Raw genomic sequence first — 13,840 nt, 5'->3', positions numbered from 1 at the left:
CTTCCAAAATATGAGTTCTGAAATAAGCATATTAAAGAGGAAATATCAGAATCTGCTTTGCATATTAATTGGACAGAAAGCCCTCTAGAGATGGAAAACATATGGGATGCACCCAAAAATCTTGTCTGTCACCTCCATGTTTCAAATATTGGTCATGTATCATTGGTTATGAGTGCTGCTGGAATTAGGGCAGAGTATAGAGCTGCAGAAAGCAGCCTAGGAAGCTGGCATGGAATTCTGGACCTCATAAAATGCCCACTGGCCTCCCACTGTGCCTTAAGCTAAGCACATACCCCTTTCTCCTGAGTTCAGAGCTTCCCTCATAAAAACTCCAACCTGCTTTTCTGAGGTTGGCTCATTGGCTCCATGAGCCTTCTCTGAGTGGCCCACTTGCCTAGCATTTTGCTTGTCCTTCTCATCCCCATTGATCCCATTCTAATCTAGAATGTGTGTACTAGAGCGTATACACAGAGAAGATAGTCACTATGTTTATGTTAGACATAGGTCAGGGAAGCCCTCGATTCCCACTGGTCTCGGTTCTGAATTTTCCCAACCCAAAACTAAAGATGTCTTGCACAATGGGAGCATTCATGTAGATGTATATTGGTAAAGCCCAACTACCTTGAACAAGTCAATTTGGAAAATGTAATGGCTTCTAGTATAAGTTATGGAAGGAAGGAAAGTTTCCTTGGGAGGGCACAGGGGTGGAAGGTCCCAGATGATAGGACAGGCACCAGTGTAGAACCCTCAAATGGAAGCTAGTGCCCCAGCTTCGGAGGAGGTTGAGGGCATTAGAGGGATGTTTTCCAACCTCAGGAGGAGGAGGAGCTTTTGAGCTCAGGGACACAGGGTCAGAGAGGTAGACAGATAAGACTCTTTGGCCTACCTGCCAGGATTTTGTACAATCACTCGGCATAATTATTCTTGAAAATATAAACATTGCCAGAGCTGACTGACAAGTATTGTTCCAGCAGGGAGGGCTGTCAGGGCAAATCAATCCAACTCCACCACATGCCAGTATGTAAAACAGATATAATTTTGGCTGTTAGGGGCTGTCAAAGCGAAGGATGTGCCGTATGTGTATTTTGAAGTGTAGTCTTCCCTTCAGTCTCACAGCGTGAAAGATTTCTGGGGCTTTCCCCCTCCCTGGATCTTTTCTACAAGAAGTTTTTGGATTTTTAACTTCAAATAACCCAATCACCTTTATCTACTGTGATGTTCAGTTTCAATGAAGCTCCATTCCCACACCCGCCCTACTCTCGCTCAGCATCGGGGTCTTAAAATTTGGCTTAGGGTGAAAGGGTCCTTTGCTGTCACTGGATGTTGTGTGGGTCATCCAAGTAGCCAGTTGGTGCCCTCCCAGGAATGTAAAGTTGCTTGCAAGAATGCCTTGCCCATTACTGGACCCAATGCCAGGCTTAGCCTGAAGGCATTTGATGGTCTGGGCTTAATGGGCCCCTCAGGAATCCCTGGAAGCCTACTTTCTGTTTCCATGTCTCAATGCTGTAATGAGCAGCAAAGTTGAGGCCCTCAAAAGATGGCTCACTCAAAATCTTTCCTCTCTGTTTCGGAATGTTCCTGTATCTCTTACCTACTCCCTTCCTTCTTCCCACTTACTTCTCACCTATACCAGTGCCCCCATCACACCGGCTTCTGGTCCTTAGGCTCATTCATGGCCCTTTCTCTTGCCTTTCTCAGGTGTCCATTTTGGTCACATGGCTCCTCGTTCTCTGTTTGGATGGCTTGACATATTCTAGGCCTGGCAGTGGGGGTGGGGAAATTACATCCCCATGGCATTCTTGAGCCATTGTGATAACACGCCATCATATCTTGCAATGCTTTCACTGAGAGTGGCTATTGTGCCATGTGCTTATTTCTTATGGAGCTCTGACATAAAAAATATCCTTAGGAAGATCACTATTTCCTCTATGGGCATGATTAAGGACAGTGATCCCCTACGTAAAATCCATTTGATATATTCCTTCAGAAACTACATGCCATGAAGGATTTCACTTACCATAAGGAATTTTTGTGCTTTTACTTATGGGTAGTCAACATTTTATTAATTATTGTGCTTCTCTTTTGGTTTCTGTCACCAGGAAACTTGGAGTAAAATTATGACTTAATTTGAATAACCATGTGAGGCCCGAGAATCTTCACATTTGCATTCCTACTTAACACCTTGTCTTAGCCTTCTACTCCACTTTCCTTGACTCTGGTTTTCATCTGAGCTTTTTGTTTTTCTTTGTATGGTCACATCAAGTACCTAACATCTTTTGTGAATGAAGCAAAGGTGTTAGTAAAAGATGTGATAGATATATATGTTTTCTTCTCCTTTAGATAATGAGTTGCTTGAGAATAGGGATTATTTTGCTCATCCTTTTCACTGGGCCCTAGAAAAATGCCCAAACTATAGTAGGTGACAAGACAAAGTAGAATATTGTGGTAGAAAAAATTTTAACTCTGCCTGTTATCGGTTATACAACATTGAATGAGTCACTTAGCTCATCTGATCCTCTCCTTTTTACTTTAATCTGAAAATGGACATAAGGTTACTCTACCAGATTACTATGAAGATTGATAATTCTTGTAAACCTCTCAGCACATTTTCTGGCCCATAATAGCAATCAGCACATGTTAGGCCCCTCCCCATTTCCTCATTTCATTGGAAATAGCACTTGAAAAAGGATAAGTGGATTGCTCTATGACCACCAGTAAGTCAATTAATTGTGGTGTCATCTATAAAATAAATGTGACTGTTGACCTCATTTGGAGAGATATGAAAATTAATTGATGGTAATGCACATTGGGATTTTTTTGCTGAAAAGAACTTAAGAACAGCTCAGTATTATTACATGTTCTATTTCATCATTAATATTATTTATGAATATTTGGCTTTATCTTGTCCTGGTATGTTTTATGTCTATGGTCTTAATTGCATTTATTTCCAATTTAGTACCAACTTGTATTTTAATAAAAATGTAGATAAGATCCCAAACTATAGTTCCAGTCCTTCATGCAACTTTATTTTTACAAGGTGGATGATTTACTGTTTTTTTTAAAGATTTTATTTATTTATTTATTCATGAGAGACACAGAGAGAAGGCAGAGACATAGGGAGAGGGAGACGAAGAAGCAGACTCCTCACAGGGAGCCTGATGTGGGACTCAATCCCGAACTCCGGGATCACACCCTGAGCCAAAGGCAGACGCTTAACCTCTGAGCCACCCAGGAGTCCCAATTTTACCTGTTTCAATATGCTGCCCATGAAATAGATATTAAGATATTTAGTAAATAGTATTTGTTCACCCTATATTAAGTCAAGCTCAAGCATTTTTCAAGGCATTTAAGTTTTATTTCTTCCTTTTTTCACTCATATTTTATTTTGTTAGAAGCTTTCTGATGAAATTTTTCATTATGAGATGCTTGGTCCATTTCAGATGGTCGATGTGAATATTTCAAATATTTCTGAAAGAAAAGATATTAACTAGATGAAATGCCTATTGCCACTTTAATGTCAGGAGGCCCTCAACTGCCTTCAGTCTCAAATGGGGGTCCATGTTACAGAGTCCAGGGATTGCTCTTCAGAGTCCTGGCTCAGTCACCTTTTAGCTGTGTGGCCCCGAGGAGGTGCTTCACTGTTTGAGCCTTCCTTGCGAACTATCAAACATTGAAGGGGTCAGCCTCGAACAATCTTTAAGTTCTTTTGCCATTATAGCATCCAGTCCTTTGAGATGGAACCACTGAGGCTGACCCTACATTTTGGTCTGTATGTCTCTACGGAAACCCCACATTGGGTCTCTGTAGAGATCGTATCTATTGAAGAACTTTGTCTTCTAGGGCATACAATTTTTTTACCTTTCTGCTCAAAACTTTAAAATAATCTTCCTTTTAACTGCAGATCACTTAGCACTTGGCACATATTAGATATTTCAATTAATGTTTCAATTTAAGGGTCATAGGCTGAGCAGGATATGTCCACTGGGCCAAGGAGTTTTCTATGAAGCCCATTACTGAGGAAATTGGAAGGATACATTTCCGATTTCACGCTTAAGTGGGTAGAGTTTGTTTTATTTATTTATTTAGTTAGTTTTAGATTTAGTACTAATGGATATACTTCATCTATAGCCTGTGTGTATATATAGAATATCTGCTTCTGGGAGGTATCAATACCAGGAATTTGATTTAAACCATCTGAAACTGCAAGGATCTCTGTAAACTACTGAAGGTACTTGTGAGAAAATGCATTTGTTAGGGATTGCAATGTGATACTAACATGAAACTGAAAATCTACTCCATTCTGGTCCTCATGAAGCAAATGACCAAGGGCACCAAATTTCCAGTCTGGAAAATTCCATTAGAAAGATGTCCAGATAGTTTTCAGCCACTCATCTTGATTACTATTGCTGATGATCAGTTTCTCTCTGATTTTATAAAGTAGACTTATTTGTACAACAGTCTAATCCCATGCTTTGTTTTGACTGTATCGGGGTACATAGATCAGTCTGCAGACCACATGAATTTGATGTATTTCTCTCAGTGATACCTCCTTGTCTTCTGGCAAGGCAAATTTTAAAGAGAAACTTTTCTACAAAACTTTTTTTGAAAAAAATCAACTATTGTTTTTGAGTTTTCTCCCAAATCTATGAAGACATTTATGGTAGAGTTCAGGTTTTTATTTATTTTTTTATTAGTTGTTCATGTTGAGTTTGATGTGATTTTATTCAAGTCTCCAGAGTTAAGAACAGACAACTGACTGATCTCAGAAGAGGAAGCATGTAAAAATTTTACATGCTTACCTGATCGCTTACTTATCGTGGAATCTTTAGATTCATTTCACTCAGAATATTTTGCATAAAATGAATCCAAATGTTCATAGGACTTTTTAAGACAGTGTTATTCAAAGTACTAGTCCACAGTGAAATAAAGAGCTTGTCCAGAATATGAATCAGTGCATCGCTTCCTTCATTAAGACAATCTTGCTCCTGGAAAAAAAGTTGCCTTAATGCCATTCAGACAGCCAGACCAAAGGTCCCAGTGCCTGGCTCCTAGCTATGCTATTACAAGACAGGATCAATAGCAATCCAGTGTTTCTGCAACTTAGGCAAGTTACTGAACTTCTCTGTGCCGCTGGTCCTGACAATGATGGCACTGGTAGGGTAGAGAGGGAGAGTGTAAGCTGGGAGATCAATGGATAAGAGGGGTCACCAGCAATGAGGGGACAGAATGGCAGAGACCTAAAATAGATACTTTGAGATAGCTGGGTCTCTGGCAAGAGAAAGCAAGAGTGGTCAGAAATCAGGCACATGGGCCCTGAAGTTCCTGGGGAAACACTGGAGGATGGCCTCCACTGGATGTCATGGGGGTCCTCAGGACATAGTCAAGATTTTATTTGAGTCAAGGAGGCTGAGGGAAGCTTAAGGAGAGGTTGCAGACATAGGGAACTGGTGGGTGAAACTAGGCAGGAGGGGCCCACAGGAGGATCTATAAAGGAGGTGAAGGGTATGGGCATTAGCTCAGCCTGAGGCATTTATGAGTGGTGTTGGAGTAGGAGGTTGGACAAAGAAGGATGCCCTGAGATAGCTTTGAGGACTTCCAGTGGTGATGGAGGGAATCAGGAGATGAGGCAGGTGCTGAGAAGCCCCGACACTCTCTTGGAGGAGATTGGGAAGAAATTCTTGGCTTAGTGATGGGGGAGCTTCAGGTCAGTTGTTCCCTGACCTCTAACAATTGGGCTGCTTTATTGCCTACATACTTGATAAGATGGCTGCCATTACCCGAAATGATATGATTAAACAGTATTCATCTGTGGTTGCTATTACCATTTGGTACCCTTTTTCAACAAATATTTGTATAGCACCAACTATTTGCGAAACCCCATAAGGCCCTGTCAGAATCGCAAATACAAGCACAAAATTGTTCCCTCTGTTTCTGAGTGGCTTCTAGTCTTATAAAACAGAATTGCTGTTGCAAAGGAAGCCATTGGCAAAAGACTGCCATTCATATAATCTATTAGGCCCCTAACCAACAAAGCAAATGAATGCAAAATTGCCCGTTTCTGAGAGAAAAGAGGCACTTGGTGCTTTCAAGTTCAGCATACTAAAACTGGTCCCATCAATTTTAGTTTTGAAGGTGATGGAATTGGGGCTTTATCCATAGCTTTATACACTTCAACTTATTTTCCACCAACTTCTTCTTCTATTTGGAAAACTAAAAAAGAAGAAGAAAAGTATAAATTAAAAACAAAAAAAAAAGTTAAATATTTACCTCGATTTGGTGAGAATGTGAAGTAAATCAAGTGGCAGTTTAATTCCCAATGAACATGTGACAACCATGGAGTTAAATATTAGATTTAAATATGGCAGCTAACTCTCTGCAAGAATTACATTTGTCTCTTTATATGGGCACTCTACCTAATGAACACATTTCTCTTCTCTTAAATTCAGCCGTTGCTACTGGAGCATGAGAAATTAATATACATTCTTATATTCATTAATATTGTTGCTCATAAAAGACCTTTTGATTTTTATCACCCTGAGTTCCCAGAGGCCCATGGAAGCTGTCTTAGCTACAAACCACATAAATTATCAGGGGTAAAATCCTATTAAAGCAAAACCTTAATCACCACTTGCAGTTTATATGAAATTGTATCTAAAAGGAAACTGTAGTGCATATCCATCAACATAGAATGAATAAATAAATGGTGGTATAGTCCTTTCTCAGAATATTATAAAGTAGTAAAAGCAATGGAATTACTACTACACACATACAAGGTAACTCAATGTAACTCAATCTCAAGGACATTGTCGAGTGAAAAATGCAAGATGTGGAAGAAAACACCTAGTACGATTCCATTTATGCAGCAAAGCCAAACAATATCTCATTAAGGATATATCATTAGTAGGAAACCTATAGAAGAAATGATTAACACTAAATTTAGGCTAGTAATTATCCCCAGAAGAGACTGGGGAAAAGTGGATACCATCAAGAAAGAACGTGATGGCATAATGGTGCTTCCACCCTGTAAGTGATAGTGTTTCTTGAATGGTATAGTAGGTTTATGGGCTTTCATTTTATTACTCTTATTTAAACTACAGAACAATACTTTGCATCTTCTTTTGTTTTCACAATGCAGTTCACATTCAAGAAAAAAAAAAGTCTTTTGGGAAGCCTGGGTGGCTCAGTGGTTGAGCATCTGCCTTTGGCTCAGGGTGTGATCCCAGGGTCCTGGGATCGAGTCCCGCATTGGGCTCCCCTTGGGGAGCCTGCTTCTCCCTCTGCCTGTGTCTCTGCCTTTTTCTGTGTCTCTCATGAATAAATAAATAAATAATCTTTTTTTTTTTTTAAAGACTTTTAAAGATCACTAAATTAAACCATGGTAAATCTTCCCTGGGCTCAGCACCGGAGGCATTACACAAGATCATAGGAGATAGATAGGGTTGCTCTTAGCTTCAGGGAGTTTACAGACGTGAAATAATTGGGAGATAAGCCAGAATTCAACTAAGCAGAAGTCATCACATAATATGAATTCAGAGAAAGAGGTCTTTGGTGGTCAAATTTGTCTTGGAAACTCTTAGGAAGTGAGAATTTGAACTGGCCTTTGAAGGGTGAACTAAACAGGAAGCTGGGAGAGCATGTTTACTTTTTACTCGATTCTTTATATATTTCTATTTCTCTTGCCATGTGTAACACAATTTACTGTTGTAAAGAAACTTTGTGATGTGAAAGAAAAAAAACACGTACTCTGGATTCAGACAGACCTGAATTCAAATTTCAACTCTTCCGTTCCCACACTGAGAATCACTGAAAGTTCTGCAGACTCAGTTTACCTACTTATAAAATATGGAGAGGGGTGCTTCCCAGGGCTGTGGGAGCAAAATGAGAGAACATTGTTAGCTGCATGTTCTAGGCTCCAGAGGGCTTCCCAATCTAATACTGCCACTCAGGATGAGGGGTCCAGAAAAGAACGGTGGCCGATCACCTGGTAGAGCCCCTGTGCAGAGGCAGCATCTGAAGGTCAGGCGAAGAGGCACAGGCTCCCCCTGCAGCTCTGTCCTCCACAGTCTCCTTTTGGGCTTCATGGAGGGGAGCCGAGTGGAGCATTGCTCCTTGCAGCTGATGGGCTTCCAGAGAGCCTTGGCCGCCTCCTGCGTTGTTCCTTAGGAAGGCATACAGTTGAGCTGATGTGGAACAGCTCCACTCTAGACTAGAGGGGGAAATTAGTCTCTCTCCCTGCGACGTACCTATTCTCGTCTCTTCTTGGCTTTGGAAAGCCAAGACTAGGATACAATCTTAGAAAGGGTTGGGGAAGCCAGCCATAGCATGGTCTAGACATTTCTGGAATGAGAGGACAAAGCCTTAATTAGCAATGCCCACATTTTAGCTCTTCCCTTTTATTTCCCCTGAGCCTCCCTTCCCCAGAAGCCTGAGGCATCTTCTCAAGGAATTTGGGATTCCTGGCTCTATCTCTGCCTTTCCCCTTGAAACACACAATGAGTGGCTGCACCAGTTCACATTCCCACCAACAGTGCAAGAGGGCTCCCTTTTCTCCACATCCTCTCCAACATTTGTGGTTTCCTGCCTTGTTAATGTTCCTCAAAGAGTTAAAAATAGACCTGCCCTACGACCCAGCAATTGCACTGCTGGGGATTTACCCCAAAGATACAGATGCAATGAGACGTCGGGACACCTGCACCCCGATGTTTCTAGCAGCAATGTCCACAATAGCCAAACTGTGGAAGGAGCCTCGGTGTCCATCGAAAGATGAATGGATAAAGAAGATGTGGTTTATGTATACAATGAAATATTACTCAGCCATTAGGAAATGACAAATACCCACCATTTGCTTCAACGTGGATGGAACTGGAGGGTATTATGCTGAGTGAAATAAGACAATCCGAGGACAAACATTATATGGTCTCATTCATTTGGGGAATATAAATAATAGTGAAAGGAAATAGAGGGGAAGGGAGAAGAAATGGGTAGGAAATATCAGAAAGGGAGACAGAACATGGAAGACTAACTCTGGGAAATGAACTAGGGGTGGTGGAAGGGGAGGAGGGCGGGGGGTGGGGGTGGCTGGTTGGCGGGCACTGATGGGGGCACTTGACGGGATGAGCACTGGGTGGTATTCTGTATGTTGGCAAACTGAATACCAATAAAAAATAAATTTATTATTTAAAAAAATAAAATAAATAAATAAATAAATAAATAAATAAATAAATAAATAAAGGTGAACATTAAAAAAAAAAAAAAGAAATACACAATGAGCGAGTATATGAAAGCATCTGGTTTGTGAGAGGCCTGTTGTTAATGTCTATCCTTTCTCATGTCTCTCCTCTTCTAATCTGGAAAGTTCATTAATGACATTCTGTAGCCAAAAGAGAGGTCACTACTTCTGCTCTAGCAAAAATAATAATTGAGCTCTGGAAAGCACACCATTTGGGGTGGACAGCGAGGATGGATAGCAAGCCTCTCCTTTGGTTTGCTGCTATGTAGGGGAGAACCCCAGGAGGCAGATCCCTGACTCCCACCCTCTACCTTCACCTCTGAGTGCCTCAATTCCAATTTCCATTTTGTCTTTGTTTTACAGTTGTTCAGCACATCAAGAGACATAACATTGTTCTGAAAAGGGAGCTAGGCGAAGGAGCCTTTGGAAAAGTTTTCCTAGCTGAATGCTATAACCTCTGTCCTGAGCAGGACAAGATCTTGGTGGCAGTGAAGGTAAGAGAACACTCCAGAATGTCTCATTATCTGTGGTCACCTTAACATGTGGAACTACGTTATTTCATGTTATATTTGGCCAATTCAGGAGCAAATCATGTCTGCTCTGGTGGATGTGTTTGAATTTCCTATAACTAAGTGGACAATGGGAGGGTATTTGGGGATACATCTAACCGTTGGAGCCTTTTCTCAGGGGCAACCTATCAGTCTGTAGGCTGTGGATAGCTCTGGTCTACTCTTCCAAGTCAATGCTAACTGAATTCTGGATGGAGGTCTGTAGGGTCAAACAGAATTCAACCCGCTAAGTCTTAGAGACTCAGTCCATGTTGTTGGATTGCTTGGTGCTTATGCCAAGCTCAGCTGCAACTTGTCCTCCATGGAGGCTCTAGAAGGGAGACTGGAGTTCACTTTCCCTCCAGGCCTCTTTTCTGCTGACATCTGCTATTACACCTTACCCTGTCCCTCCCAAGTATTCCCAGAGCCCCAGGATTTAATACAACTCAGGCATGATTCCATCCTGGGTTGGATGGCATCTTTTGTAGATTCCACCACCCTAGGAGACTCAAGGTTTTACTGAAATAAAGGAGGCTGAAAGTCCCTACTTCCAGCCACTTCATCCCAAAACTCAAAAAGGAGACCTGGGTTTTGATAACATAAACGTTACTGAAGGGGATAAAATTTCCACTGAGCTCTCTAAAACATAAGAATTAACAAAAATAGCACAAAAGACTTCAGCAGATCTTTTACATATGCATTGTCAAAACTAACAAAAAAACTCACAATGAACCCAACTCACCAAGGTATTGAATAATATATGTAAAGCACTTAAAAGAGGCATATATTTATAAAATGAATTAAGTGCCAAAGGAATATGGACTTGGCTAATACAATAAAATGTAACTTTTTTACTTAACAGAAGATGATTGGGTTTTATTTGTTTCTGCCAAACACAGAATGCTGATACCAGTGGTGTTTGTTTATTAGTTACAACCAGGACAACCTTTCATGTTTCAAAATCAGGTGTCTATTCCATTAGTGCTGTCCTTAGCTTTAAACTACTTTAGTCTCTACATAATAGGTAATTGAGGAGAGAGAAAATTCTTGAACTTACTCATCCTGTGGACTAAGCACAGTTTCTGTTAAAATTCATCCAGAGGACGAAAACAGTGCATTGACTCTTTCTGATATCATCCAAAGTAGCCAACCTGAGTGGCATGGAAGCTCTTAGATTCTCACCAAAGTTTTCTAAAAGCCGCACTTTGGAGTGAATAAAGGACAGAACTTTCCAGGGAGGGTAAATGTCATATCAAGAAACATCATCTCCCTGAGCTAGGCAAATGGAAGGAGAGAGGCAGCCAGAGGAGAGGAGACAGGAAGGAGATGCTGGAAAGATGTGAGGTCAAGTGGGGTAAAAGGTGTAAAATAAGAATCCTGCTGTGACTCAGGGTGGTATTCCTGCTGTTGCAATTGCTTCCTCTTTTCTTTCATTTACCCAAAAAGTTTTTATGTTTTTAAGCACAAAATGTTCAGAACATTTGGTAATGTTCTATCTGTAATCTTTACTTTCCTCTGCCTCTTCCCCACTCCCCACCCTTTGGATAAATGGGACCAAAAGGTGCCTCTATTTTTGTAGCTTCATAGACTGATAAAATATGAAAGCTGGAATATGCTTAGGAAAGATCTGATCCTAACCTAGTCATGAGTTATATGCAAGGATGCTAAAGATCATGGATTCATGTTCTGGGTTCTTGTTTCCTCCCACTGATATTTGGAGACCACCCAGGGAGCTAAGTCAGGCCTTCACACTTGGAATTCAGATTTTGGGGGTCACAAGGTGAGAAGCTTCGAATGTGAGAAAATTCTGGAAGATGAGGGAATCCTAGATGACGGTGTAGGAGTAGCTGAGGGACCTCAGCCAGATAAGGAGGGAGATTCACCAAATTTCTTAATGGGTAGAACCTTTCATTTTAGTGTCATTCCATATTCTCTGCCTGCTTCGCTGCACTTCTCCAAAAGCAGAGGGTGTTGTGTGGCTAAATCCAGCGCACCCTCAACCCAAGGGTTACATTTCCTTCCCAACACATGCAAATACAGGGTTTCAGGGCTCGGGCTGGTAATGATGAAGATCAGCCAGCACCAGAGGGGTGTAGCTGGTTGTCCTGCCCACAGCATGCCTCCACCTGGGCACATCTCCCACTGCTAATGTCAGTGAGGCTTCTCTCTGGTGTGAATCCAGTCCTAGCCCTAATCCCACCTCTGATCTGGACCCAGGACCTGGTCCTCATCAGCTTTCTGGCTTTGCCAAATAAGTTTGCAAATTAATGACCTATGATGAGTGCTTGTTAATCAACACCGCTAAAAGCAAAGAAACGAAAAATAATGAAACAAACATAAAATTGAATTTTCCCCTTTATCAGCTCCTGATTCCTTCTCTGCTAGTTCCTTCTTGTTGAAATTCAAATGAAACTATTATTCCAAGTTCAGGGGACAAAATTCCTGCAGCTTAAAAATTCAATCCAACCTCAAGGTCGCACACCTAAGATGTCTCATCTCCGTGACCTTGCATGCAAAGTCTTGTTGAAATCAGATGCTTTGCCTCTATTTGCCTGAATGACTTTTAGCTTCAGAGACGATGCCCATTTTAACTTCCTGGGATCCAGAGGCTGCAGCTACAGAAGAACGAGTCAGACCTTCCCCAGCTCCAGGATAAATGGATCAGAACAACACATAAACCTTTTACGGAACTGTTCTCTCCAGCCTGACCTGCTCATTTGTCAGGCTATGGGCTAGCCAACTGAAAGTATGTTCAAAGGCTCTCCCATGAGCCTGGGAGAAAAATGTCTATGGTTCAGTCCTAACCACAGTCCTTTACGCACAGTAGTGATTTTTTAAAGGAATGAGACAATTGGAATGCAGCTTCCGGGTCCCCCCTAGACCTCCAGCCTGTCACCTCTGATGAGTTGCTGCTGGAGCTCCTCTTCCATTGGAGGCACCAGGGATGTTTGACAGGCTTTCTGCCGGTTGCCTAGCAACCCCTGCAGCATTGATTATGCATCTAAGAAATAGCAGCTATTGTCCTCTTTCCCTCTCTAGAAGGAGCTGACTGGTTTGAAATCCAAGGCTTTGCATTCAGACCGACAGATGTCAGTTTCCTGTAAATCCTGGGGTCTCCTGCCCCAAATGATTTAAGAACTTGAGGGATCCACAAGACCGATTTAAGATGGCAGTGATCCTAAGGCATGTGTAGGGCACTGAAGAGCCCACAAGGGCTGAGCATGCCTCTCCCATTAGAGTATTTGCTTGTTCGGAACCAACCAGATTGACCTTTTCTTGATATTTTTTGGACGACCTTCGTTTTTTAGTGAAATGGATGCAACAACTATTTTTTCCCTTTACACTGAATTACAATTGAAGAACCCATAAAGAGGATGAGAAGCAGAGAAACCAGCCCTTGATCAGAATGAGTTACTTTACCTTTAAGTAGCTCATTTGCCAAGGAAAAGCTTCATGGTAGTTTCCCTGCATTAGCAGTGGGTGCGTTAGCTATTTTTGGCTCTATCCAACCTGCATTTCAATAGCTACGATGCCTACAACATTTTCTTGTACTATGAATGCACGCTGATTTTTGTTTTTTAAATATAGCCACAAGTGCGCTTGGTAGGATTCACGGCCTCTCCTCCCCCTCTCCACTAACTCAGGTGTATTTCTAGAAACATAAAATGTGGCAACAAGACAGACTTTAGAAATCATACAGAACCCGAGTCTCATGTTTTATAGATGAGAAATCCAAGACCCAGGGAAGTTGAGTGACTTCCTCGAGGTGTAAGTTAAAGCAAGCGAGAGGCACAGCATAGGAACTTTTGAGACTCGAAATGATGAGATCCGACCTCAGCAGGCACTACCTTCAGGATTTTTGCATTTCATGTTTCTGAGTATCTTCTTATTATGGAGGAAATAATGATGATTTTTCTTCACCAAGGGTTTTGGAAGAGTTGACTGATAGCCCGCTGGCACATTACCGTTCTACAGCCCCAAAGTAGTATCTAACATGTATTGCCACTCCTATGTCTGGAGAGCCCCCTACCTCGATCCACAGTTTCCCTTAATTCACCAGCCA

At 41.6% G+C, this 13,840-nt stretch overlaps 1 protein-coding gene across 10 annotated transcripts in view; it reads left to right on the top strand.

Annotated features, from left to right (window-relative positions):
- NTRK2 (neurotrophic receptor tyrosine kinase 2) overlaps positions 1–13,840 on the top strand; it is a 329,574-nt gene that overhangs the window by 238,162 nt on the left and 77,572 nt on the right. For all 10 annotated transcript variants that reach the window (XM_072836158.1, XM_072836159.1, XM_072836149.1 and 7 more), the window contains one exon: positions 9,593–9,723. In XM_072836158.1, coding sequence (XP_072692259.1) covers positions 9,593–9,723 — 131 coding nt within the window. The remainder of the gene's footprint in view (positions 1–9,592; positions 9,724–13,840) is intronic.

The sequence above is a fragment of the Canis lupus genome, chromosome 1 (genome assembly GCF_048164855.1).
Source record: "Canis lupus baileyi chromosome 1, mCanLup2.hap1, whole genome shotgun sequence".
Taxonomy (NCBI): domain Eukaryota; kingdom Metazoa; phylum Chordata; class Mammalia; order Carnivora; family Canidae; genus Canis; species Canis lupus.
This window is presented reverse-complemented; position numbering and strand designations above follow the sequence as displayed.